General features: G+C 40.5%; 1 protein-coding gene across 3 annotated transcripts; it reads left to right on the forward strand.

Moving 5' to 3' along the window:
* Positions 1-117: 117 nt before the first annotated feature.
* On the forward strand, positions 118-18,247 carry taf12 (TAF12 RNA polymerase II, TATA box binding protein (TBP)-associated factor). Of its 3 annotated transcripts, XM_060922212.1 has the most exons (7): positions 118-262; positions 846-930; positions 5,269-5,492; positions 8,896-8,973; positions 9,375-9,489; positions 16,672-16,760; positions 16,847-18,247. In XM_060922212.1, the coding sequence occupies exons 3-7, from the start codon at positions 5,322-5,324 to the stop codon at positions 16,880-16,882; spliced, it is 489 nt and encodes a 162-aa protein (XP_060778195.1). In that variant the 5' UTR covers positions 118-262; positions 846-930; positions 5,269-5,321; the 3' UTR covers positions 16,883-18,247. The 3 variants fall into 3 exon arrangements, with proteins under 3 accessions (XP_060778195.1, XP_060778193.1, XP_060778194.1); XM_060922210.1 differs by lacking the exon at positions 846-930; XM_060922211.1 differs by lacking the exons at positions 118-262; positions 846-930 and adding an exon at positions 3,876-5,187.
* The last annotated feature ends 9,352 nt before the right edge of the window (positions 18,248-27,599 follow it).

A 27,599-nucleotide genomic window follows, 5' to 3' on the forward strand; every position in this document is an offset into this window, starting at 1 on the left:
GTAAATATATAAAAATAAAAGTAAATAATTATATTGTCAACAGTGTTATGTTTATTTAATAAGTTTATTCGTCGTCCGGAGACTTTTATGTTGTAATGTCACATTTCCGCTGGTTAGTTTAGTCACTGTAGTTAACACCGCCTTGGCTAGCTACACAGCTAATGGAGCGGCTCTGTATTTACTAGACTTTCTTTCTTTTTAAACAATTTAATTGTACAGTTTCACAGAAGATGGAGAAATAATACCACGCTTTTAATATAAGGTAAAGTATTTGTGCGATAGTGAATTTAATTAAAACATCATTGCGCGCTATATTGAACATTAGCTGTTAGCCTTTAGCCAAATGTCAGCTTGGTCCAGAGTGGAAAAGCGCACAGCCTGACATTCAGGCAAACATGGAGAGAGTCTGCAACATTAAAGATGGATAATAATTTGACGTGGATAGAAACGTTATCCAAATATCTCTCGGGATAATAATATTACAGCTACAAGTCTGGATCTAATTCATCAGTGTCCGGTCGGGAGAGGATCTAATGTTAATGCGGTGATTCGAGCTGCTCGTGAAAATGTGAATGTTGTGTGTTTTTAGGATTTCTGATTACTTTTTGCAGTTTTTAGTTGAGTGGAATCAAGCTAACGTTTGAGGAATTATAATCATCCAGCGGTTTTCCGCTATTTGTGAGTTAGTTGTGTAAATGTTAATCAGGGAGATCTTAGCATTGCTAAGTATTTATTCATATAGACTCGTATTCTTTGCTCTAATTGGTAATGTGATGAAGCCAGTCTTTATGTCAGTAGCTGCTAGTTAGAAACTCAGAAATCAAAACATTTCTGTCTGTTTATAGCAGCAGGATCCGTCAATCCCATGATGCCTTGCGCGCGAAACTTCCGGTGAGGCGTAAAGTAAAGGCGGAAACTATCTTAGGCAAGGCAAGTTTATTTATATAGCACATTTCATACACAATGGCAGTTCAATGTGCTTTACAGAAGTAAAAACAAAAACAGTAAACAATAGAGAAATAAAATTACATAAAATAATTTTATTTTTATTCTAAAACAATTAATTAAAAGAAAATAAGAATTAAACAATAGTAGAAATAAAATAATAAAATGAAGTAGAGGTTCAAATAGGAGGAGAAAAAAAAGAAACCAGCAGAATAGAATAAAGTTAAAATTAAAGTAAATTTAAAACATGCAGAGAAAGTAAAGATTATAAAACATGTAAAGAAGACAATATTAATTATTTAACAGAAAGCATCTGAGAACAGCTTGGTCTTTAACCTAGATTTGAAGCTGCCAACAGCAGGAGCATTTTTGATGTCCTCTGGGAGTTGGTTCCATAGCTGTACTGCATAGTAGCTAAAAGCTGCTTCACCACACTTTGTTTTAACAACAGGTTTTAACAGTAAATTTTGCTGCTGCGATCTGGTAGATCTGATCGGGTTAGGCCGCTGCAACATATCAGAGAGGTAATTGGGCCCTGTACCATTTAGAGATTTGTACACCAGCAGCAATGCTTTAAAGTCAATTCTGTAGCTTACTGGAAGCCAGTGAAGGGACCTTAGAATTGGAGTAATGTGCTCTGTTCTTTTTGTTCGTGTGAGAACCCTAGCCGCTGCATTTTGAACCAGCTGAAGTCGTTTGATGGTCTTTTTTGGCAGGCCTGTGAAAAGGCCATTGCAGTAATCAACCCTACTAGAGATGAAGGCATGTATTAGTTTTTCTAGATCTTAGCATTGAGATTTTTTTTTATATGTTTTTTTTTTTTAAATTGAAATTCAATCTCAATACAAAGCATGTGTACACTTAAGATTATAACCCAGTACATGTTACATGCTCATATAAGAGTATTTTAAGGAACTTAACATTACATCTCACATGTAGTCAAAAAACATAAAACAAACAAGACAAACACAAAACAAAGAAGGAAAAAGAGAAAGAAAAAAAAAACACTGCCATCTACATAGCCAAGTCTCTTTGTACTAACACAACTACCACAGACAATAAAAATAGGACAGTAATTTCATTTCTACATGTACAAGGGCTGTTAGATAAAATTGCAGATAATATTTTTAAGGACAATTACTTGTCATTTTATTAAGTGAATTCCAGTATGTATTAAATTCTGTTTTAAATACTATAAAGTGAGGGAACGTTTTTAGATATCTGGTTTTATGAATAAAGAATTTACCTAAAATTATAACAACATTCACCATGTAATTCTCTTCTGAGTTTCCCCTCTTAGCATTGAGATATGGACTTTCAGCGGTTATACATTGCCGTTCAAAAGTTTGGGGTCACTTTGAAATGTCCTTATTTTTGAAAGAAAAGCACTGTTCTTTTCAGTGAAGATCACATTAAACTAATCAGAAATCCACTCTATACATCGCTAATGTGGTAAATGACTATTCTAGCTGCAAATGTCTGGGTTTTGGTGCAATATCTCCATAGGTGTATAGAGGCCCATTTCCAGCAACTCTCACTCCAGTGTTCTAATGGTCCAATGTGTTTGCTCATTGCCTCAGAAGGCTAATGGATGATTAGAAAACCCTTGTACAATCATGTTAGCACAGCTGAAAACAGTTGAGCTCTTTAGAGAAGCTATAAAACTGACCTTCCTTTGAGCAGATTGAGTTTCTGGAGCATCACATTATTTTGTGGGGTCGATTAAATGCTCAAAATGGCCAGAAAAATGTCTTGACTATATTTTCTATTCATTTTACAACTTATGGTGGGAAATAAAAGTGTGACTTTTCATGGAAAACACAGAATTGTCTGGGTGACCCCAAACTTTTGAACGGTAGTGTATAGAACATCAGGTAGCAGAACACTGAGGGATAATCCAGCAGTGTTAGGGTGCATAAACCACAACATTGTTAAGCAGCCTACCTTAAAAACCCAGAAGGGGTGGTGGTTGGTGTTTTTTTTTTTTTTTTAAATAAATAAATAAATTTAAAACAAAGACCATGTGGACACCTGACCGTCACACTTGTATGTGGTTCTTCCCCCAAACTTTTCACACAAAGCTCAAAGCACACAATTGTACACAATGTCTGTGTGTTGAAGCATTAAGATTTCCTGGCACTAAGAGGCCTGGACGTGTTCCATGGCATGACAGTGCCCCGTGCGCAAAGTAAGGTGTATGAAAATATGATTTGCCAAAAGTTTGCAGTAGAAGAACTCTCATGGCCTGCACAGTCGTCACCTCAACCTCACTGAACACTTTTGGGATGAGTTAGAACACCGGCTGTGTGCCAGGCCTCCTCGCAAGACCTCGCTAATACTCCTGGATGGCAAATCCCCACAGCCATTTTTTAAATCTAGTAGAAGATCTCTATGGAAGAGTGAATACTGCTATATGGATAGCAGTAAAAGCGTACCAGCTTTGGAATGGGACGTTCAGCAAGCAGGTGTGATGACAGTCAGGTGTCCACATACTTTTGGCCACATGATGTGCCACTGCTGGAAAGTTTCATAGCTTCTGATATGGACTTTCAACGGTTATGTAGAACAGCCTTTCTCAACCGGGGTGCCAGCAAAAATTATATATTCTAACATTGAAATAAATAAAATGAATTAAAATTCCAAAAAAACGATAGTTACACTGGTGGCACGGTGGTGTAGTGGTTAGCGCTGTCGCCTCACAGCAAGAAGGTCCTGGGTTCGAGCCCCGGGGCCGGCAAGGGCCTTTCTGTGCGGAGTTTGCATGTTCTCCCCGTGTCCGCGTGGGTTTCCTCCGGGTGCTCCAGTTTCCCCCACAGTCCAAAGACATGCAGGTTAGGTTAACTGGTGACTCTAAATTGACCGTAGGTGTGAATGTGAGTGTGAATGGTTGTCTATGTGTCAGCCCTGTGATGACCTGGCGACTTGTCCAGGGTGTACCCTGCCTTTCGCTCGTAGTCAGCTGGGATAGGCTCCAGCTTGCCTGCGACCCTGTAGAACAGGATAAAGCAGCTAGAGATAATGAGATGAGAGTTACACTAATGCAGATCATCGCCGCCTCATGCATCATCAAAATTTGTCTCACTGCCCCCTTTCCTATGTCACAACGTCACTGCCTGGGTCAGCGTATGGTCAGCGTGACTGCGTATATTTTATACGGGGGTGCCTTGAGAATTTGCATATTTCTGAAGGGTGCCGTGACTGAAAAAAGGTTGAGAAACGCTGATGTAGAACATGAGGTACCAGAACACCAAGTGAGAGATGATCCAACAAGAGGACTGGGAAGGAAAGGGTTAGAACACAAGATCTAACACAAAATATATTATGCCATTTAAACAACAAAACATGAATACAACAACCTGAGATTGATGAAAAATTGGGCTTTGCCCAGTAACCCAGATTACTCCAGAACACAATGATGTCATCTGCAGTCTCCTCCTGATTTGCTCTACTCATCTGTGTCAGTTTGGTGTCCTTTAGAAGTCCAAGAATGCCATTATGGCAAAGGGTTTTGTGATCAGTGGTCCAACAAGTTTCAGAAACGTCTCCTTTTTTTAAAACACCAACGCCTTTTGAGAATCTTGTTCTGTCCCATCCAGTTTTGTTTACTACTTTTAAGAAATGACCTCAAAATCAGCTGCCTTCTTTCACTATTTGCATGATGTGTGAGTGCATGTGACTGTGTGTCGCTGACCATGAGCGTGCTATGATTAAGCTACCAGTTGGTCATCATAGAACTGAGCAGCTTGTATTTTTGGAAGGGAGGTAAGATATAAAGAATGCTCATTCATTCAAATAATTTTATTAGTGTTACTTCACTTCATTTATTCTTACTAAAAGAAACAAATCTGCAGAGGTGCCTGAAATACATTTGGGAAAGCAAGTACTATGAATGAGAGCGGGACCGGATCATGTTATGATCTGGCACAAATAAAGTACTGACCTCCTCCGTATCATTCATGCTGATAACGTGGCACCCAGATGACGTTTTGCTGCGTGCAGCACTGGGATTTAAAGGAGATTAACAGGGAGGGTATTAGCATTGTGCTTCCTTAAGTGGTTTATGATCATAACCTTCAGACACAAGTGTAGTTTCAGTCGAGCTCAGTCCCAGAATTCCTTAGCAACATCTAGTGGGAAAACAAATATAAAACCAGCCCACACTTCTGTTGAGGATATCCAACAGCCCGATGAGGTATAAGTACATCATCGGTCAAGTCATTACAGACGACAACTAGTTAAAAGGTTGGTATCAGGTTGGTAGATTGAGTAGGAATTATACCAATCATGTCAACAGTAATCATTGTTGTTATTGTTTTTAAACAGTTGAACACTGCTGGACAGGAGGCTCGTGACTGATAGCCTTTGCTGAGTATAGAATGAATCAGTATCAACAGCAGACTGGCCGGTCCAACCTATACGCCGCTGTGAAGGCCGAGAGCTCACCAACTCCACCTCTCTCCACCAGCATGGCCAATAGCACTGCAGTTCCAGGGAAAGGTCTGGGAACCCAAGGGCCTGCTGGGAGAGTGAGTCCTGAGGGAACGCAGGTGAGGCTGTCCACGTGAGTGATGGGGGCAATGAAGCTTCGAATCCAAATGAGTCGAAAAAAGGTTCATGACTCGAAGCTTTGTTGAACAGTGTATGCTAGTGGCCCCTAATTGTGTAAAAAATAAAAAAAAAATTAATAGCAGAGACCAGTACGTGTGTTTGTTACTGTTCACATAAATACGACTTATTTCTGTAGAAAGTGTGTAATGTTAATAATTAACTGTGTATTTTGACATGTAAAAAAGAGAATATATTTTGCTTCTGTGACTAACGAATAAACATGCTTGTGTGACAGGAGGAGTTTAAAGATTTTTATTGAAGAAAAGTATTTGTTCAACAGACTTGGGGTTCAAGCTGTTCCTTTTCTTATGAACATTCTCCCCTGCTTTTGAAAAACTACATTCACATGGAGCAGAGGAGGCTGGAGCGCATAAAAACTGCAGTGCTAATTGGTAAAGACTGGGATAAACTTTTCTTTTTTCCCCCCTCGGTGATGTCCAGTACTGCAGTGGATCGTCAGGTCTGGGGATAATTGGGTCACTGAGGTAGTGCTGTACCTCAACAGTAAAACTTTCATAAAACTAAAGCACTCAGTACTATGTGCACGGAAATGCCACATAGTGGTTTGAAACAGTTTTAAGTGCTTCTGAACCACTGACGACACACTCACCTGGGTGTGTACAGAACGAAGCTTCGGTCGTCACTCGATCACGTGACTTTGGCACTCCAATACAAACTTCAAATCACTGCTTTCAAAAGCTTTGTAGTTTTCAAAGCAAGCTCTGGAGCATCAAATTCTCCATTACATCACTAGTTCACACCCCAAAAACCCAGAGAGGCACTTCTGAAATGTCACAGTTCCAGTTGTTCCTGACACTATTGTATTTCATTGTCTCAAAATGTCATGGCTGGTGCACATGAAGAGCTGTTGTTTTCGCTGTGTCTAACCTCATTATAGGTTCAAACATCCATCCATTATCCATAACCACTTATCCTGTACAGGGTCGCAGGCAAGCTGGAGCCTATCCCAGCTAGCTATGGGTGAAAGGCGGGGTGCACCCTGGACAAGTTGCCAGGTCATCGCAGGGCTGACACATAGATACAGACAACCATTCACACTCACATTCACACCTACGGTCAATTTAGAGTCACCAGTTAACCTAACCTGCATGTCTTTGGACTGTGGGGGAAACCGGAGCACCCGGAGGAAACCCATGGGGAGAACATGCAAACTCCGCACAGAAAGGCCCTCGCCAGCCACGGGGCTCGAACCCGGACCTTCTTGCTGTGAGGCAACAGCGCTAACCACTACACCACCGTGCTGCTTCGGCTCAAACGTTTCACTACTAATTGGAGGCTAAATGTTGAGGGTGTAGTCAATCGTGCATTGTTCTGTTCTTTAGGATCATAATCAATCACTGCATGACTCGATCTCCTCAAAAAATGTGGGAATCTGTATGAATGATAATCAAATTGATTTGATCATCCAAATAATAGACAATCTTAAACAAGCATGAACAATAAAAACGTGAACTTTTACACATTGCCAGGCCAAAAAAGTTGCACACGCTAATATTTTATTGGACCGCCTTCAGCTTTGATTAAGGCACACGTTCGCTGTACCATTGTTTTGACAACCTTCTGCAATGTCACAACATTTATTTCTGTCCAAAGTTGCATTAACTTTTATCAAGATCTTGTTTTGAGAATGGGAGAGTCAAACCACTCTGTAAAGTCTTCTCCAGCACATCCCAAAGACTTTCAACGGGGTTAAAGTCAGGATTCAATTCATTAATTCATGTTTTTAAGGGAAGAAAAAAAAATCTGTCGACGTGATAATCTGGTCATTCAGTACATTCAGGTCGTCAGCTCATTTCATTTTATTGCCACATAACGTTGCTGAGCCTCGACCTGACCAGCTGAAGCAACCACAGACCATAACACTTCCTCCAGACGCTTGTACAGTGGCCACTGTGTATGATGGGTGCATTGCTTCATGAGCTTCCTGTCTTACCCTGGCGCGCACACCACTCTGGAGTAGAGTAAATCTGGACTCATCAGATCATATGACCCTTTTCCATTACTAACGCCAATCATTGTACTCCCTAATAAATTATTGAAGCCTTTTCTTCTGATTAGCCTCACTAACAAGTGTTTTTCTCATGGCCACATCCCATGAGTTCTCTGTGCATTTCAGCATGCACATACTTTTACTATTGAATATAGTCATGAGTTCTATTGCCGTGGGGTTTGGTTTTTTACCACGCCCGCAACGGAGAAAGCAGGGCGAGGTATTGTAATCAGTGCGGTTGGTTTGTTTGTGTGTGTTAACAATCTGGTGTCTAGATGGTTGCACTGATTAACTTCAAATTTTCAGGATAGGTGGTCCGTAGAATACCTGATTTAAATTTTCGGGGTAATCGGGTCAAGGTGAAGGTCACCGGAAAGGTCGACCTTTGGTCAAAATAAAAATTATTTTCCATTATAACTCAAAAACGTTTGCTGATAGACAAATGTTTACTATCATGAGCATATAGGAACTCCCATATGGCCTTTCATTTGGCATCATGATCTTTGACCTTGAAAGGTCAAACTCAAGATTTGAAAACCTTGAAAGGTCAAACTCAGAGGGCTGTAACTTAAACAGTTGATGGTAGACAGATATTTACCATTATCAACTTAGAGGAAGTGCCATATGGGCTTTCATTTGGCACCATGACCTTTGACCTTGAATGACTTTGAAATGTCAAACTCAAGGTCATGGATTTTCATAGGACTATAACCTGACAGCTGATGATCGAGAAATATTACCATGCTGGGTGACGTTTGTTTGCCTGGCAATAGTTTTTTAAATTTTGGTTTGATTTCAAGCATTTAACTGATCTCCGATCACGGTCAGTCAAGATTTTTTTTTTTTTCTTTGACTGTTCACTACTATCCTTCCAGATTTTAATCATGTGTTGGACAGTTCTTAACCCAATCCCAGTCATTTCGGCAGTCTCCTTAGTTGGTTTCTTTGCTTGATACAGGCCAATAATTTGACCCTTCTGAAACACAATAACGTCTTTTCCATGCGCATGCGATATGCCTTCAGACATCATTGTTAAAGAAATGAGAAGCTACTCACTGCATCAGTTAAAGTTAAAAGAATTGTTGCCAGCGGAAACACATTAAACACTGCAGTGATTATCCAACCAAAGGCTCTTACATATTTACGTATTTAAACGTAAACAGTGAAGTTTGTTTATTTATTTATTTATTTTAAATTTGTTTTTAAGTCAGGCCTCTTTATCTTCAGATCAGTTTTGTTCAAGAAAAGTTATGGCTCCTACAAAATGCTCACATCTCCTCACATTTGAGAGCGAGCCTGATCCAGATATTGAACTACTCTGTGCTTTACAGGTGCTCAGTAAGAAGAAATTGCAGGACCTTGTGCGGGAAATTGACCCCAATGAGCAGCTTGATGAAGATGTCGAGGAGGTAATTTATCTTTCTCCTCTCCAAGTGAATTATTTTAAGCTGAATAGAACGGGTTGTGTGAATGGAGAGGAGATGCATTTGTGGTGTTTATTGTCTTATTTTGGTTTATTTTCATACAGTTAGCCAGTGACCATGCTTTAGAAACATTTTTAGAAATCTGTTTTTGAAAACCTAATAAAAAAAAACCTAAAAAAAAAAAACCTATGTATTTGCCAAGTGTGCTTAAAGTGGCGGTATACAGTACATTGAAAATGCCATTGTCAAATTTTACTGCTTCTTGTAAGGTCTTCAGATTGTGCCACAATCGCAAGTATATTTTGCTCTATGACCTTTCAACTAGTGTTTGTATCGGTACGCAGCAGGATTTCATCATTCTGTCCTTTCCTTGTCCTTTCTCTCAGATGTTGCTGCAAGTTGCTGATGATTTTATAGAAAGTGTCGTGACTGCAGCCTGTCAGCTCGCCCGTCACCGCAAGTCTAACACTCTAGAAGTAAAGGATGTGCAGTTGCACCTCGGTGAGTTTTTTATAGCATTGCTCTTTTTTTTTCTTTTTTTTTAAAAATGTATTATTATTATTATACCCCCACTCCGAAGGAGGGGGCGTATACCGGTTTACCTCTGTATCTCCGTGCGTCCGAAACACCCTTTTTCTCAGCAACCATAAATCATAGCCACTTGGTACCAAACTTCAGCTTGGGATTCTGTACCATGTATACTGTTTTTCAGGTCTGTTGCACATCGACTTCCTGTTTATCGACTTAATATATTTACGAAACATATAGGGTGGATTTACAAAATTTCCGTAATGTTTTTCTCAGCAACTACAAATCACAACCGCTTGATATTTGGTACCGAGCTTCAGCTTGGGGTTCTATACCGTGTATACCGTTTTCAGGTCTGTCGCACATCCACTTCCTGTTTACCGACTCAATGTATTTACGAAACATATAGGGTGGATTTTGACGCTATTTCAAGAAGCAAAATACTATTTCAAAATGACCGTTTACCAGGATGCTATGTGAAATCCCTGGGGAGAGACACTGCTCTTTACTTCCTTGTTTCAGGGTTAATTATTTGTTGAAGTCAGCATTTATAATAAGTGTCCTATTCCTTCGATTGCTTGCATTCTGATATAAGCAAGAGCGGGGGGGGATACGTAAGTGAGCAGTAGCTCACAATTGATCTTGTTGCTTATAGTCCTGGATATAGAACTTATTCCATCATGTGACTTATCTAATATAGCAACCACTGGCTGGCCATACTGAATGTTATAACATTAACAAAATGGCGACTATGTTCAATGCTTCTGATACAAATCTCCACTTAATTTTCCATGAATTAACTCATAAAATGAATGAAAAATGTAAATCAAGATATGCACAAAAGGTGGGCTTTGGTACTATAGACCCATATTCAGTCCTGGCAGCGATGACGACTGCTTTAGATGGAAGCAGTTTAGTGGAGTTGGCAAATTTCTGATCTGACGTAAGAACTGAAGTACTAGCGGTTGAAAAGCTGGATATTGTCAACTATCTGGTCTTGTCAGAATAATTTTGTACTTAGAATAAATACAGAACACTGTAATCCTGTTGAGCTTGTGGTGTTAAAGTGACTTTAATGTCCCTAAACCCCACTTTTTCCCTTTGTACAGTACAAAGCAACAATCATTATGTTGCTTGACCATGTGTTGTCGAACCATAGCTGATCCAAAAGGCCATAAATTGATAGAAAATCAATAAAATCAGCCGATTTTCACGGAATCTGCCAAAACTGATACAGAAGGTCCCGAAGGGGTGCGTGACGTCACGCGTGTAACAAAGATCCAGGTATCAGTTTGGTTCATTTGCGCAGCAGTGGTTAGATCAGTCTTGATATGGAATCATGTTTTGGAGAGAATTCTGATTTTGATTGGGATTCTTGTATGTCAGATGAAGGGGCAGATGGTTATCAAGGATATTCTGGAGTAAATGGTTATCTTTTCAAGCCCCCAAAACGAGAAACAGATGCCAGTTCACTCAGTTCATGACAGTCCCACTCACTGCCAATAGCACACCACCAGCCAGAGAGAATTGGAAACACAGATCGGTTTGTGTATTTTTATTCTAAGCTGGTCACTGCCAAATATAGGGAAAATATTTACATGTACCTCAATAAATGCAGAAATATAATCTTTAAAACATACACCTATTCAGTGTAATTATAAGTGGGCGATAATGGGGAAATTGACAAACTGTCCAAGTGTCAGATCAAATGTCGTTTATTAAATCAGTGGGTTTCTTTTTGCTCCAATAATACCCATGTGGCCGTTCTGATGGTGATGAACACTTGATGAATCAGATTTATTATTAGTAGGCCTAGTCATGTGTAGATCTTATGCGCAGTAAACAGTGGGTCGAGACCCTAGTGTCCCTACTGTCTGTGCAGGTTGGCAACTGTGCATGTTATGATGTATCAGTGTGTGTATATATCCGATACATGTAGATCTCTATTTCACCAAGCTACATGTATTTGTAATATATGTGTATATATGGTATATTTCATGTACCACTACATGTACTAATACATATCAGAATTATAATTTTATAATAGATAGAAATATGCAGATATTAGTGTCCATCATTTCGTGCCTTGACTCTAATACCAGTGTAAATATATTCTAATCAGTCGAGATCATTAGCTGGTGGTTATTAACTGATAACAATAAAAAAGATGCATATTTACACGGGCTGTCATCAACTTGTCCTTAGCTCTCCTCTTCTTGACAGGGGGGTGTAAGTTGTCCTGGACTGGTGGTCTCAGATCGTTTGGCACTGGGATTAGACACTGCACTGGCACATGTAGATGTCTGGATAGTCGGCACATTTCCTGGTTTGTTTGTTTGTTTGTTTGTTTTTCTCTTCTGGCCTGTCATCTGTTCCATTTAAGAACACCTGTCCTTCATAGCAGTTCTTGTCGAAATGCTCAGACCCGGGGGCAGAAGTGGTCTAGCAGCCGGGCATTGCACTGGCTGGGGGTGGGCATGCATCGGTGAACCCAGTTTTACTAGGGGGGTCCGGGGGCATGCTCCCCCGGAAGAAATTTTTGAAAAAAACACTTTAAAATGGTGTATTTTGAGCTCTTCAGACACCATGTTCCGCTGCTATATATATATATATATATATATATATATATATATATATATATATATATATATATATATTGTCCGTCACTGAGCGCATTTGCAGGGAATATTCCGTTTCACACGGAATATTGGCAGTATTCCGTTTGCGCATGAGTCATGTTGTAAACTCGTTCCAAATTCCCAACACTGAATGCGCAAACGGATGATTGTGATCAGTGTTGACAGCAAATTAAGATTGATATTTACAATTAAGTGTGCAACAGAAGATTACATCACACTCATCCTCCCTGCACAAAGCCTAACTGCAGTCACTGAATCCCTTCTAAGTGAAACCATGCGCATTAAAAGTTTTATGTCTCAAATCTAGTTTTGTGAAGCATGACAACATTAATACAGATGTGTTTTGTAGGTTAACTGAAACGTCAAAACCAGTTTCTTACCTCCAGTGCTTAGTTTGCAAATCAAACGCCAAGTGCATGACAGCGCAGGGCTGACGAGATGGGCGCAGGCCAAAACGTTAAGAAAAAGAGTGTGTCATGTATACACATTTTAAATTAAGGACTTTTTCTTTAATATTATGCCCTTTTTAAAAAAAAAAAAAAGCGTTTAATTGTAGTAGCCTGCGATTGATTGATTTATTTATTTATTTATTTATTTTAAATATTGTGTTAAGCTGTTGGCCCTAGCCTATGACAGGGCGGGTGGGCCCACGTGACTAAATGGGCGGGCCCGGCCCGCAAAGGCCCACCCATTGCGCCGGGCCCGGAAATGCTGCTAACAAATTCCCACTTGACTCTTCTCCGGTGGCGACGCGAAATTTGCCCACTTCGTTTGCACAAACTTCACCCACTGTCACTTTAGATTAGTGTCATTTCTCAGAAATTTGTGAACTGAATTTGAACATCCAAACACAACACAGCACTTTCCCATCGTTATTTTTGTAAGATTCCATCAACAGTATCCATTTTCAGCGAGTAAACAAGCACAGAGTCAGATGAACGGAAATGACTCAGATAACCGGGGTTCCACATCGACGTCATGCGAGATTAGCCCTGGGGCAAGGCTGCCTTTTTGTGGGATCCGGACACCATGATTCGATAGTTTTGTGCTTGATGATAAATAATTTGTATTGTTTTTTTTCCCCTGCTTTATTAATTCATTTTGGTTGTTACTAATGATATATATATTCATTTTAAAGCATTATAATAAGGCATTACTTTCACTTTAAAATACTGTTATCACATTGTTTTATAAACAAGCTTACATACTCAATACTAATAACATGTAATGCCTCTAATATCGTGCGTATTCTATCGTATAAATGTTGTTTTCCAGGAAGTCAGCATATAGATCTGTCTGTGTACTTTGGGTCTCTGACTTGGTTTCACAACAGAAACTGGTCATTTAATATGACGGAGATAAAATACCAACCAGATATAAAGTGTGTGCTGCAAATTCTACTATACACTGATGGTTCCAATGTACTGTTCTCAGACTCTGATACCACACACTTAACAGCCGATATCTGTTTATTCCAACGTTCAGGATCTTTAGGAAATCTATAAAATGACAGCTGAGGATTTTTTTTTTTTTGCTTGATTATTTGTACATCCAAATACCGAACAACCGATTGTCATTGTACATTTTGGCAAAACTAACAGTATTAGACGGGTCTGTGTGCTAGTCTGTTTTACGGCCAAAATGGCGGTGTTGACATTTTGACCAAGCGGTAATGTATGCACGACGTCACGTCAGTAGGGTCTATAGGAAATATTTCTAATCTTGTGCAAATCATGTTGCCCGAGAGTCTTAAATTATTAGTTTTTCTACACCCTTGAGTTATTACACAGCATTTTTACTGTATTGTAATCAGTGCGGTTTGTTTGCTTGTGCGTGTCTGTCTGTTAACAATCTAGCATTGCACTGATTGACTTCAGATTTTCAGGGTAGGTGGGCAATGGTCCGTAGATTACCCGGTTTAAGTTTTAGGGGTAATCGGGTCACTGGAAAGGTCAACCTTTTGGTCAAAATAACATTTTCCATTATAACTCAAAAACGTTTGCTGATAGACAAATATTTACTATCATGAGCATATATGAACTCCCATATGGCCTTTCATTTGGCACCATGATCTTTGGCTTTGAAAGGTCAAACTCAAGATCACGGATTTTCAGAGGGCTGTAACTTGAAAACGGTTGATGGTAGACAGATATTTACCGTTCTCAACTTACAGGAAATTCCATATGGGCTTTCATTTGGCACCATGATCTTTGACCTTGAATGACTTTGAAATGTCAAACTCAAGGTCATGGATTTTCATAGGACTATAACCTGACAGCTGATGATCGAGGAAATATTACCATTATCAACATATAGGTATAAAATAAGTGCTGCTGGGCGACATTTGTTTTGCCTGGCAACACTTGTTAAACATGGTATACATTTTTAAATATCATCTTCAATTTGACAAACATGCATAATAAGGTCAAAATAAATTTAAATAATAGGCTATTAACACTATAGGGTAAAAAAAAAAATTCTCAGTTGATTAATAATATTTTTGACTGCGGTGAAACTGACTAGTTTTTTTTTAAAGGAAAACTCGCTTTTGACTCTTTAGTGCAGGGGTCATCAAACTCCGGCCCGCGGGCTGACTCCGGCCCGTCACCCCCCTTTGACCGGCCCCCCAGCCCCTCTGCCCCTCACCACTTGAACCGGCCCTATGAGGCAATCCCCAAAAGTGGTCATGGCCTATTTTTTTAAATTGCTTTTTGGCAAAAAAATAACATGTCTGCATCTTGTATTTTGTTGATTTTATCAATTAAAATTGATATTTAGTTTTAAAATGAACTATTCATATTTTCCGAATTTTCGTCATATGCTCGCGATCAAGCAGTGACAGGCAGCACACGCGCAAAGAACTGTCAGTGTTCAGGACAGCAAAATGGCTAGCGGTCAGCGAAAAGCTGACAGAGAGTGCAGAGTTTTTAAAGAACAGTGGACCACCGATTATTTTTTCGTTCAGTGTAAGGACCGTGCAGTTTGTCTTGTATGTAAAGAAAGTGTGTCGGTTTTCAAAGAATATAATCTGCGTCGTCACAACGAAACCCGCCACAAAGAGTATGCTAGTTTGCGAGGGCAAACAAGAGAAGACAGGATTCAGAGGATGAAATGCGGACTGGCTGCACAACAGGATGTATTCCTTCACCAAACCCAGATCAACCAGGCTGCTGTCCGAGCTAGCTATAAGGTAGCTCACCTACTAGCTACCCATGGAAAGCCGTTTACTGATGGGGACTTTGTTAAAGTACGCATGCTTGCTGTGGCCGAGGAGGTGTGTCCCGACAAGAAGGATGCGCTCAACGCGGTGAGTCTCTCCGCACCTACTATGACCAGGCGAACCAAAGATTTGGGGGACAACGTGTATGACCAGCTGAATGAGAAAGCGTCAGAATTCAAGTTTTTTGCTTTGGCCATGGATGAGAGCAATGACGTGCAGGACACAGCACAACTGCTGTGATCTATTGATCTATTGCTCATATATTTATTATAATTTCACTTTTTTTAATGTATTTATTTTATAGGCCTATTTCTTTGACCTTTATTAAGTGCTGCACACAATTATTATTAATATTATTAATAATATCAACAGGCCTACCTACAATTTATAATTTTCCACTCACCTTTGCCAGTGTCAATCACCTCAACTAGGCAGATGTTTCTTACCTTGACAGCTTTGATGTTATTTTTATTAGAAAATAAATAAATGGAATATCTGTGGTATTTCAAATTAAAACAAAGTGTGAAGACTTGATTACTACTTTTGCAAACCACTAGTAAAGATAAACAAATATGTTCCAGGAATCTAGTGGGGGATATAGTAGTGGGGATGGCTGTGCCAGGCTAGTAATCTCTACTACACAATGAGGCCTGCTGGTGGTCATATTTGTCTGGGTCATACAATTCTATGTTATATAGCTGCCCCGGCCCCCCATCACAGTCAGGAACGACAATGTGGCCCCCAGAGAAAAAAGTTTGGTGACCCCTGCTTTAGTGAAGCAAAGTTCAGTATCTGTTGAGTTGAACAGGCTTTATTGGCTTTGTGGGAACGGTTTTTGTGTCTTTCTACCATACGGATAGCACCCGCAACAAGCCATCAAAGTATACAGACGACATATATGACCGAAACCAAAAGTACAACAGTAGCAGTCTGGAAAGTAAACTGGACTCCCAGCGAGACGAATGAAATCGATTGCTCTGGATACCGTCATTCTCAGGTGTTTAGGATGCGAGTGTCGCATGTAGCTTTTGGTTATGAAAGCTAATTGCGAGTCATTTCCAACTGTTTTAATTGGCACTGAATCAATGTGACCCATGTTTAGTGTCTTCATGTCGATAATCCTGGATTCCACAACACTTGGCGCTGGCTGCTGATGCAGCTGTAGGATTGAGCAATCGGTTTTGACCTGCAGAACTCTGATTGGTGTTGGTTCAAATTAATCACAGAATGTAATCCGCAATAGCCGCGGCTGTGAGTTGACACTGTTTAAGAGCTGCTCCTGTGTTGACTCCACAGAGCGTCAGTGGAACATGTGGATCCCTGGCTTTGGCTCAGATGAAATCCGACCGTACAAAAAGGCGTGCACTACAGAAGCACACAAACAGGTCAGTCTTCATGCTTTCATATTTTGCATATGGACAGATCATAAAGAAGAAATTGGTAATTATGCTCTTTGTCTTTATTCCTCTAGAGAATGGCACTGATCCGAAAGACAACAAAAAAATAGGAACGAAGAAGACTGACGTTTCTCTTGCTCTTCTTTTTTTTTGCTTTTTTTGAAAAGCAGGCTGATGGATGTGCTGGTATCAATGGCTTCTAATGTTTCCCCTTTACAGATGTCAGAGTCACTTGCCCAAACTGTTGTGTTTAACTGTAATTTTTGTTTCGTTCTTGTTATGATAATAGACTATACTGCTATACTACAGTAGAACTCATATGCTGCATAAAAACATAATGATTGGATCAGCTCACTGTGGCCATCCCCCCCCAGTCCAGTCATTACATACTCTTGTATATCTCATTTATGGAGACCATAATCTTCTTTTCTTTTTTTTTTCTTTTTTAAATAAGAGTTTACTACCTGTAGTGGTAAAGAGTAATTCTAAGCTCGGGGTGAGTTGATATGGCTGCCCTATTCACCCAAGTAAATTTGGACATTATTTAGAAAGGAAACCGAATGAAGTTTGTGGCATAAGAAGAAGAATTTGGCAACATTAACATCGTCATTGCTTGCTTCAGGTATTTTTAGTTTGCAATGTCTTTTGAATTGTTGAGTGTGGTTTGTGTTTTTTGTTTTGTGTAATGACTTCTCCACCCTCTTAATGGCTCATTCTATGCCAAATTAAGGTGCTATTATTTTTTTTTCTTCAGTAAATTGTTAGAATTTAATTGTCCAGTGCAGTCATTTTTTAACAAGACATGTTCAACACTGATCCTCAAGCAGCTTTTTGTAACATGTGGGTTGCATAATTTTAATTTGATCCAAAATTGCTATTCAGTTCTAGCTAATGTAGCTAGGCTTTCTTCATCATCATGATTATTGTTCTTTAATAAATATAAAATGTTGTTTGCTTGGGCAAGTGAATATTAATATGCATTACTGCAGAATAGCTTACAGAAATGCTTAGTATTTGATGGATGGTAGTTGTGCTTGTTGTGTTGGTGTATCGAGGCTTTCTGTATTGGAGCTGTATTGCGTTCCATCAGGGATTCACATATGCAGTACTTTTTCTTAGTACTTAAGTAACATTTGGTCTTTTGCAGTTTTGCCCATTAGAGTAAGTGTTCTACACGTTAGAATTACTTTGTTGAGAAAAGCACCCGCCCCAGGGCAGATAGTCCTGGCACCGTGCCATGTGGTTTTGCAGTGTTTGGCGTATGTAGTACTAATGTAGGATTTGTTTTCTCAGTACTGCCCTCAGTGTCGACAAAATAATCAGAGAATTGTCAGAAGCCTTGTGTTAATAGGGTTGGGATGGATTTTTGTGGGGTTTGTAAATTTTTTTTTTTTTTTGGATGAGTATCATGATACTTTTATAAGATTCCCCCCCCCCCCCCCAAAAAAAAATAAAATTATTTGATTATTTGCATACTTCCTGTACATTCATAACAAAACTATATAAAGGTGTTGTAAACTTTTTGAGGGACAAGTCTTATCTCATCTCATTATCTCTAACTAACTGCTTTATCCTGTTCTACAGGGTTGCAGGCGAGCTGGAGCCTATCCCAGCTGACTACGGGTGAAAGGCGGGGTATACCCTGGACAAGTCGCCAGGTCATCACAGGGCTGACACATAGACACAGACAACCATTCACACTCACATTCACACCTACGGTCAATTTAGAGTCACCAGTTAACCTAACCTGCATGTCTTTGGACTGTGGGGGAAACCGGAGCACCCGGAGGAAACCCACGCGGACACTGGGAGAACATGCAAACTCCGCACAGAAAGGCCCTCGCCGGCCCCGGGGCTTGAACCCGGACCTTCTTGCTGTGAAGCAACAGCGTTAACCACTACACCACCGTGCCGCCCTGAGGGACAAGTAATATTAGCAAATATCTATCTAGTTCTACAGAGGGTTGGGATCTATGCAAGTCATTTATTCTCTAAGGTAAAATTTTATAGGAACTACATCTAATACACTTCATGTTTGAATATTATATTTTTTTGCAAAGGACGAAAAGGGAAAAGCTGAAATTTAAGAGCAGAGAGAGACTGGAGCAAAGATGCAATGATAACAATAGTGACTAAACACAAGTGAAGCAAGTTTTTGACTATATTAGGCATTGAGCAAGAAGAGATCTGGACATTAAGCGTAGAGGAACAGGAGTGTATGATAAAACTACAGGATCAAACCATTTTGAATGTACAGAACCGATAGAAGAATAGCAGTATAGCTTTTTTGTTTGTTTTTTAAATAGCAGAGTAGATTTTTATTCCAGTCACAAATTTGGATTCTGATACAGTCATTTCTCAGTTTCAGTTATCTTTGTCTCAAATAATTGACAAATCAATTAAAGCACAAACAATATCATGAAATTAGAGAAACGGTTTACACTGCTCTCACAACTCCAGGGTCTCTACTTGGATCTTGATTTCAGGTTCCTTGTATAGACGTTCCCAACTTCTTCCCATGTTTATAGGTTTCCTCCAAGTTCCTTGTTTGTTTGTTGATTGGTTACTCTAAATTGCCCTTAGGTGTGTGTGAATGCGTGTTTGTGGTGCCCTACGATGGACTGGGGTCTCATTCAGTAGGTGTTCATCTTGTACCCAAGTTCTGAATCCACCACAACCCTGACCATGATAAAGGTGAATGAATGAGGTTACACAAAAGTTATTGGTTTAACAGGATGCTTAGTGTGAGAACTTGAACATGTGTCCATAAGTAAAAGATGATTTTGTAGATATAAAATGAGTTCAAGATGGCATTACATCAAGGAGAAACTGGGACGGTAAAAAGATAAATGGCACTAAAGCCATTAAGAACAAACACAATAGAATCCAGGAAGCGTGGTGATTTGCATTGTGATGATGATGTCACCGCTTCCTGTGTCTGTGTGGTGTGATTGTGAGTCATCGTCTAACAGTAATGCAATCAACACTCAGTACTCAAATGAGCTGCCAGAAAATGCTGATATTTCTGTGAATAATGAAGTTTGAATTGGTACGTTCATCTACAATACGAGGCTTGATTCAACAACTGCAATTTTAGCAACAAAAAATGACTAATGATACAGATCATTTTCATACAGCTAACGTACTACATATCCACATGAGTTCAGCATTTTATATAGCATCCAAAGGGTTTCACTGTTCTATTTAACAATGTTTTGTGCACACTGGAGCAGAACACGTGGATCTAGAGGAGTAAACCTTGATTAAAAAAAAAAACCTGTTAATTTGTCATGAGGAAACAATAGTTCCTATAGCACTCAACAACGAACAAATGCTTTGGTATAGAGAACAACTCTGGCTGTGCAGAGGATCGATTTATCGACAGTGGACAGGTATTCCAGCTCTAGTTAGATGAGAACCATGAAATTTCAGGAGGAGCTGCGTCCCCTGATCTAATGAGCAACAGAAAGACAAAAATAGCAAAGTTCTTCTTTGGGAGCCAATCCATGGAAAACGCAGTAGAGGACGACCGGCCCAAACCTTTGTTGATCAACTGTTAGAAGTATCTTGAAAAGTATCAGTTGCCGATAGCAACGGCAGACCGTGAATTATGGAGAAGTATGGTCAATAATGTCTGAATGAGCTCTCTCCGGTAGGTAGGGTATGGTAGGTTGTGCACAAAAGGATGGAAACCCCTTCTCTGAATGAATGCTTCTCTATATCCTGAAAATACTGGAGTTACCTGTTTAGGTGTTTTCTTTGAAGCGTCCTCCTCCATGGAATGACTTTGAGCAGGAGTATCTGTCTTCTTAATTGAAGGCTATAATTTAAATAATACAATCTTTATTAATACTGAGTGTTCTGGATGTTTACCTTGAGTTAGGTATCACCTTCTTTCAAATAGGGCTATAGTTTTTTGCAACATTACATAAAACCAGTTTTAAAAAATTACCAAAGCACACCCATCACCCATGAAGCCAGCCTGTATGGCTTCCCCAATCCTTCCTTTTACAACTGCCTGACCAGTAGAACAGTGATGGCCTTCACTGTGATTACTACCATCAATAAAGTCCAGGGCAGCATCTGTAACCTGTGACCTTTTGAATATACTTGACAGAGTCCTGTGCTGTGTATGAGTTTAAAAAAAGGCAAGGTTCATGGCTTTCAACAGTGAGAATGGAGGAGTTCACATTAAACAGACTTTTAAATCATCAGTAGATGAACATGACTCCACTGAGCCCAGTTTAAGGAGGCAATCAGCCAATTGCAATATTCTCTACCAACACTTTGGACATCTGGCTGTATGTGTGCCAGATTTGTCAACGTGTAAATCCTCCTAAAGAGTCCTCATTTTTGTTAGCATGTCTGGGGCTTGCATGAATTGTTTAAATGGATGCATTTTTAACATCATGAGATCTTACCTATGCGGAAGTCAACAGAGAAAGAAGGAACAAAAAGAAGTGGAAAAGAGGAAGCAGGAAGACAGAGTTAGCTAATGGGTGTCAGGCAAAATGCAATGTACAGAAATATATCATCACCGTCTTTTTGTTTTTGCATTTATCCTTATATAGGAGTCAGTGTTTGTTTTGGAGCATTATATGAATGAGACCGTCAATGATGGTGTAGCTCACTCCGGCCCCGTCTAGTCCAGAAGGAATGATCTAAAGTGAGCCACCTTGCGCAATAAATGCTGCAAGCTATATACACTATATAGAAGCTATATATACCCTAGGAATTACCTATCTATTTACCAGAAAGAATCCAAAATGGTGAGGAATTGACCGAGAAGAAGCGATTTTTGTTGAACTGCTCATTAAGGATTAATTAGTCCATAACTTCATTAATAATTGTAATGAAGCGAATCTGCATAGAAGTTATATGCACCCTAGGTACCCCTACCTTCATGCCAGAAAGAATCCAAATCGGTGAAGAATTGAGGGAGAAGAAGCGATTTGTGTAGAAACTGCTTGTTAGGGCTTAATTATTCCATATCTTCATTATAAATTGCAATTATGCAAATTTGGGTAGAAGCCATATGCACCCCAGGCAGACATGTAATTTCTGGTTTTGAAATCTAAGGTTTTTACCTGAATTTAAAAAGAACTTATGTGGATAATATGTGAATGCCTAACCATGACCCCCATATGTAGGCCTTCCCCAAAGTGTTGCCACAAAGTTGGAGCTAAATGATTGTATGGAATGTGTTTGCATGCTGTAGTTTTGAGTTCCCTTCACTGCAACTAAAGCCCTATTCGCACGGGCTTGTGAAATTCGTATTACCTGTGAACCTCTGGCGATTTGTAAAGATGCCTAAACCTGTTCCAGCATAACAATGCCCCTGAGCAAAAAGTGAGGTCCATGAAGACATTGCTTCTTAAGGGTGGAGTGGAAGAACTTGAGTCACAAGTTCAGAGCCCTAACCTTTATCCCACTGAACAAAGTTGGAATGAACTGGAATACAGACTACACCCCAAGCCTCCTCAGCCAACATCAGTGCCTGACCTCACTAATGCTCTTGTGGCTGAATGGGCAAATCCTCACAATCACATTCCAAAATCTAGTGGAAGGTCTTCCTACATGAGTGGAGGCTGTTATAACAGCAAAGAGTGGCAACTCCATATTGATTCCATGCCATTTAGAATGGGAAATTCAACAACACATATGGGGATCGAGGGCAGGTGTCCATTTGGCCATCTAGTGTATATTAGAGCGCATAAGGTAAGATATACTCATCAGCCACTTTAATAGGAACTTGTTCTTGATTGTAAGATTCCTGTTCTTGGCTGGCAGGAGTGGAACCCAATGTAGTTTTCTGCTGTTGCATGCTTAGATTCTTTTCTGCTCACCGCGGTTGTAAAGAGTTGCTATGACTTCCAATATCCTTTCTGGCAGCTTGAACCAATCTGGCCATTTTCCTCTGACCTCCCTTATCAACAAGGTGTTTTAACCCACAAAACCGTCGCTCACTCAGTGTTTTTTTTTTAAACCATTCTGTGTAAACTCTAGAGACTGTTGTGTGTGAAAACCCCAGGAGATCAGCAGTTTCTGAAATACTCAAACCAGTCCATCTGGCACCAACACCCATGCCACAGTGAAAGTCACAGAGATCACAATTTTGCCCATTCTGATGTTTGAAGTGAGCATTAACTGAAGCTCTTGATTTGTATCTGCATGATTTTATGCATTGCGCTGCTGTCAAGGGATTGGCTGATTAGATAACTGCATAAAACAGCAGGTATATGGGTGTACATTACTAATAACATATTGCTTTTATCTATAGTATAGTGATCAGCAACAAAATGCCTCAAACAAACACTCCCTTTGCTGATCACAGATACGGTAAAGCGCAAAATGTATTAGTAGTGTCCATATACAAGAAAATAAAATGTAAGCAGTCTAAATTTAATATAATTTAATATGTAAGAAACTGACCTGTCCAGGGTGTACCCTGTCTCTCACCCAAAGTCAGCTGGGATTCACTGCAAAGAGCTGAAAACTGAATTTGAGAAGAAAATTACGAATGAAATTACGAGTGAAATTATCTTGCTGTATGGACAGATCATTTTACTTGACAAGGCATTTTGGAATAAGTTGGTTACAATCTAGAATGACTTTTAATAATCTGAGTTGCTGGCTTGTATTCTTCTAATAGGAAATGCTAGATTGTTTCAACGATATACAAGACATTCTCACTTGCTAAGATATCAGTTTTGCAGTGTTGGCTCCAGCTTGCCCCCATGGCCCTGATGCATAAGCGGTGTAGATAATGAATGGATGGATAAAAGAACCTGATGAGCCAAATTTCTTCTACCACAAGATCATCTCTAATGGCAAAAAAAAAAAAAAATTCTGTCAAAAGTGTGACTGATCTGGAGCACACAGAGACTGATTTAATAATTTATAATTCTTACAGACTTCAATTCAAAAAAATGTTGGTGATATATATATATTAGTGGATGTAAAAAGTGTACACACCCCATTAAAATGATCGGTTTTTCTGATGTAAAAAAATGAGACCACGATAAATAATTTCAAAACTTTTCCCACCTTGAATGTGACCTGTAACCTGTACAATTCAATTGAAAAACAAACAAATCTGTTGGGGGGGACATAAAAAATAAAAAAAAAATGTACAATAAGCTGGTTGCATAAGTGTGCACACCCTTAAATTAATACTCTGTTGAAGCACCTTTTGATTTAATTACAGCATTCAGTCTTTTTGGGTTCACACCTGCCATCAATTAAAATGACTGATTAACCCCAGATAAAGTTCAGACATTTACTCAGTTGCATCCTCCAGCAAAAGCCAGGGTTCACAGAGAGCTTACAAAGCATCAGAGGGATCTCATTATTGAAAGGTATCAGTCAGGAGAAGGGGACAAAAACATTTCCACGGCATCATATATACCATGGAGCACAGTGAAGACAGTCATCAAGAAGTGGAGAAAATATGGGACAACAGTGACTACTGAGAACTGGACGTCCCTCCAAAATCGATGAAAGACAAGACAAAAACTGGTCAGGGAGGCTGCCAAGAGGCCTACAGCAACACTGAAGGAGCTGCAGGAATTTCTGGCAAGTACTGGCTGTGTACACATGTGACAACAATCTCCCATATTCTCCATATGTCTGGACTGTGGGGTAGGGTCGCAAGATGGAAGCCTTTTCTTACAAAGAAAAACATCCAGGCCTGGCTAAATTTTGCAAAAAAAATTAAAAATAAATTAAAATAAATTCTCCCAAAATCATGTGGGAAAAGGTGTTATGGTCTGATGAAACCAAGGTTGAACTTTTTGGCCACAATTCCAAAAGGTATGTTTGGTGCAAAAACAACACTGCGCATCACCAAAAGAACACCATACCCACGGTGAAGCATGGTGGTGGCAGCATCATGTTTTGGAGTTGTTTTTCTTCAGCTGGAACAGGGGCTTTAGTCATGGTGGAGGGAATTATGAACAGTTCTAAATACCAATCAATTTTGGTACAAAATTTCAAGTATCTGCTAGAAAGCTGAAAACAAAGAGGAATTTCATCTCTCAGCACGACAAGGACCCCAAGCATACATCAAAATCAACAAAAGAATGGCTTCACCAGAAGAAAATTAAAGTTTTGGAATGGCCCAGCCAGAGCCCAGACCTAAATCCAATTGAAAATCTGTGGGGTGACCTGAAGAGGGCTGTGCACAAGAGATGCCCTGACAGATTTGGAGCGCTTTTGCAAGGCAGAGTGGACAAATGGACCCGGAGAAGATAAACAACGTTGGAGTACCTTCACGCGGTCGGGCCTGTTTTCACTGAACCTCCAACGTGTCTTCTTGACAATAGCCAGTGGAATCAACACCCACTGGCATGACATCTAGCCACATTTCAAAACGCAACCGGCCACCACGGCCACAAACCCAACGGCCCTCTTTAGGGCCAACCTGTAGCACCGATGTCAAGAAACCGATAACATACGTCGGCAACACGTCAATGAAACTGTTGAAGGGCAGTACCAACATCGTTACTGTCAATTGCTTCACACTCTCCAGCCAGGAAAGTCAACATCTGCTGTGCTGCACCCTCAACGACCTCAATGCCACACTTGCATGTTTGTAAGAAACATGAATCCGCGACAGACCGATCATCGATATCCCCGCACCAGCAACTACGGCTAATGGTCGTCCTAGCGGATACAGAGTATTTGTGGGTGATACAAGTCATGGCGGTCACGGAGGATGTGGAGCAGCTGTGAGGAATGATATGATCCAGTATGTCACTGAGTTCGGAAGCAATGGATGGAGGATTGCATGGCTCAAAATAGCCAACTGTGGTGTGAAGGCCATCATGATCATCAGTGCACATGCTCCAACAGAGGACGCCTCAGTCGAAGACAAGGAAGAGTTCTACGAGAAGCTGCACAAAGCATGCCGCAAAGCAAAGAGCAACGACTTCGTGGCTGTAGGGGTCAACTCAAATGGACAGTTTGGCGTGGGAGAGTCCTCAGAAGTGATCGGAAGATGGTTTGTTCCGGCCAAGGAAACAACCGATAATGGAAGACGTCTACTTGATTTCTGCAAATCCTGGGGTCTTACAGTCGCTTCAACATTGTGGCGGAACAAAAGAAAGCAGCGAATCATGTGGCAGGGCTGCGCCCGCATTGGTCGGGGAGAGAAGCAGAGGAGGAGAAACTCAAAGCTGCAGAATCAGATAGACTACGTGTTGATCAAACAAATCTCTCTCTTGCCTGTTGGTTACAAGTTACTTGAAAGGATTATCGATAATCGTCTCAAAGACCACAGGGAAGAAATGGCAAGGGAGGAGCAGTGTGGCTTTCGTCCAGGTCGATCCACAATTGATCATATCCATACCATACGGTGCATTATCGAGCTTCATAATCGATATGACAACCTACGTATATGGTGTTCCTCGCTTTTGCCTGTGCGTTTGATTCGCCATGTTGTGAGCGCATATACGAACTCCTCGAAGCAGACAGCGTGCCTCAGAAATATATCAGGCTCATAAGGAACATGAATTCGTCGACCACGGCAGCAGTACGCACGCGCTCCAGAATATCTGAGAGGTTTGAGGTCGGTATGGGTGTTTGCCAAGGTTCTGTCTTGTGGCCTTTCCTTTTCAACTTCATCATCGATGACATCATGAGAAGAACAGCCAAAGACTTCGATTCTGGGGTAAGCTTTCACCCAAACAAGAAGGCGAGTGACCTTGACTATGCAGATGATGTGGCGATGTGGGCTTCGTCCATCAGTGAGCTCCAGAAAGGAGTCGATGCAGTGACGCAGTACGGTGCATACTACAGTCTCGTTCTGAAGGCTTCCAAAAGCAAAGTGTTGATCTTGCAACACTCAAGAAGGCCAAATCTGCCGATATCGATATCTGGTGAAGCACTGGAGTACGTCGACCAGTTCTGCTATCTCGGATAGCTAATTACGTCATCATCAAGTTGCACGGAGGACATCAGCTACAGAATAGGGAAGGCGACGAGCACATTCAATATGCTGCAGCGATGTCTATGGGCTAGCAAAATAAGAAAAAGCGTCAAGCTGAGAGTCTACCAAACTGCGATTGCTCCGGTCCTCATGCATGCTTCGTCAAGCTGGAGTATGACTGCCGTTGACACAGAAAGACTCGATGCAGCTGAGCGAAAGTTTCTGAGGCGGATACTGGAATATCAGTGGCAGGACCACAAAACGAACGAGCAGCTATCCCTAGAAGTTGATCGAAACATGACGGCGATCGGTGGGCTTTGGAAACCATCTGAAAGAGTCAAAACAGAGAGGCTCAAGCTGCTCGGACACTTGCTACGACAAAAAGAGAGTCAGCTCTCGAAAATGGTGTTGTTCGTGGAGGCTGAACCTGGCTGGAAGCAGGGTCGGGGAAGAGCCAGAATTCGTTGGATAGATATCGTTAGAAAGGACCTTCAAGACAGAGACGCAGATTCGATATTCAAGAAGAAGAGGGACGTGTATGGCAGAGTGATTAACACGACCTGGCACAGTGAGCGGTGGATGGTGGCAGTGGAAGTACTTGCCTCGGACAGACAGCAGTGGACAAGCCTGGTGTGCGGTCGCGATGGAGAGGTCGTTCAAGGACGACAGCAACAGAGATGACTCTGGAGCGCTCCACAAAAGAAGAAAGAAGAGTGGGCAAATATTGCCAAGTCTAGATGTGGCAGGCTGATAGACTCCGACCCAAAAAGACTGAATGCTGTAATTAAATCAAAAGGTGCTTCAACAAAGTATTAGTTTAAGGGTGTGCACACTTATGCAACCAGCTTATTCTCATCTCATCTCATTATCTGTAGCCGCTTTATCCTGTTCTACAGGGT

The sequence above is a fragment of the Neoarius graeffei genome, chromosome 5, assembly GCF_027579695.1.
Source record: "Neoarius graeffei isolate fNeoGra1 chromosome 5, fNeoGra1.pri, whole genome shotgun sequence".
Taxonomy (NCBI): domain Eukaryota; kingdom Metazoa; phylum Chordata; class Actinopteri; order Siluriformes; family Ariidae; genus Neoarius; species Neoarius graeffei.

Coding starts and splice junctions, on each gene's coding strand:
- taf12 (XM_060922212.1), top strand. CDS start 5,322: ATGAATCAGTATCAACAGCAGACTGGCCGGTCCAACCTATACGCCGCT. Junction 5,493..8,895: donor TGAGTCCTGAGGGAACGCAG/GTGAGGCTGTCC, acceptor TGTGCTTTACAG/GTGCTCAGTAAGAAGAAATT. Junction 9,490..16,671: donor GGATGTGCAGTTGCACCTCG/GTGAGTTTTTTA, acceptor TTGACTCCACAG/AGCGTCAGTGGAACATGTGG.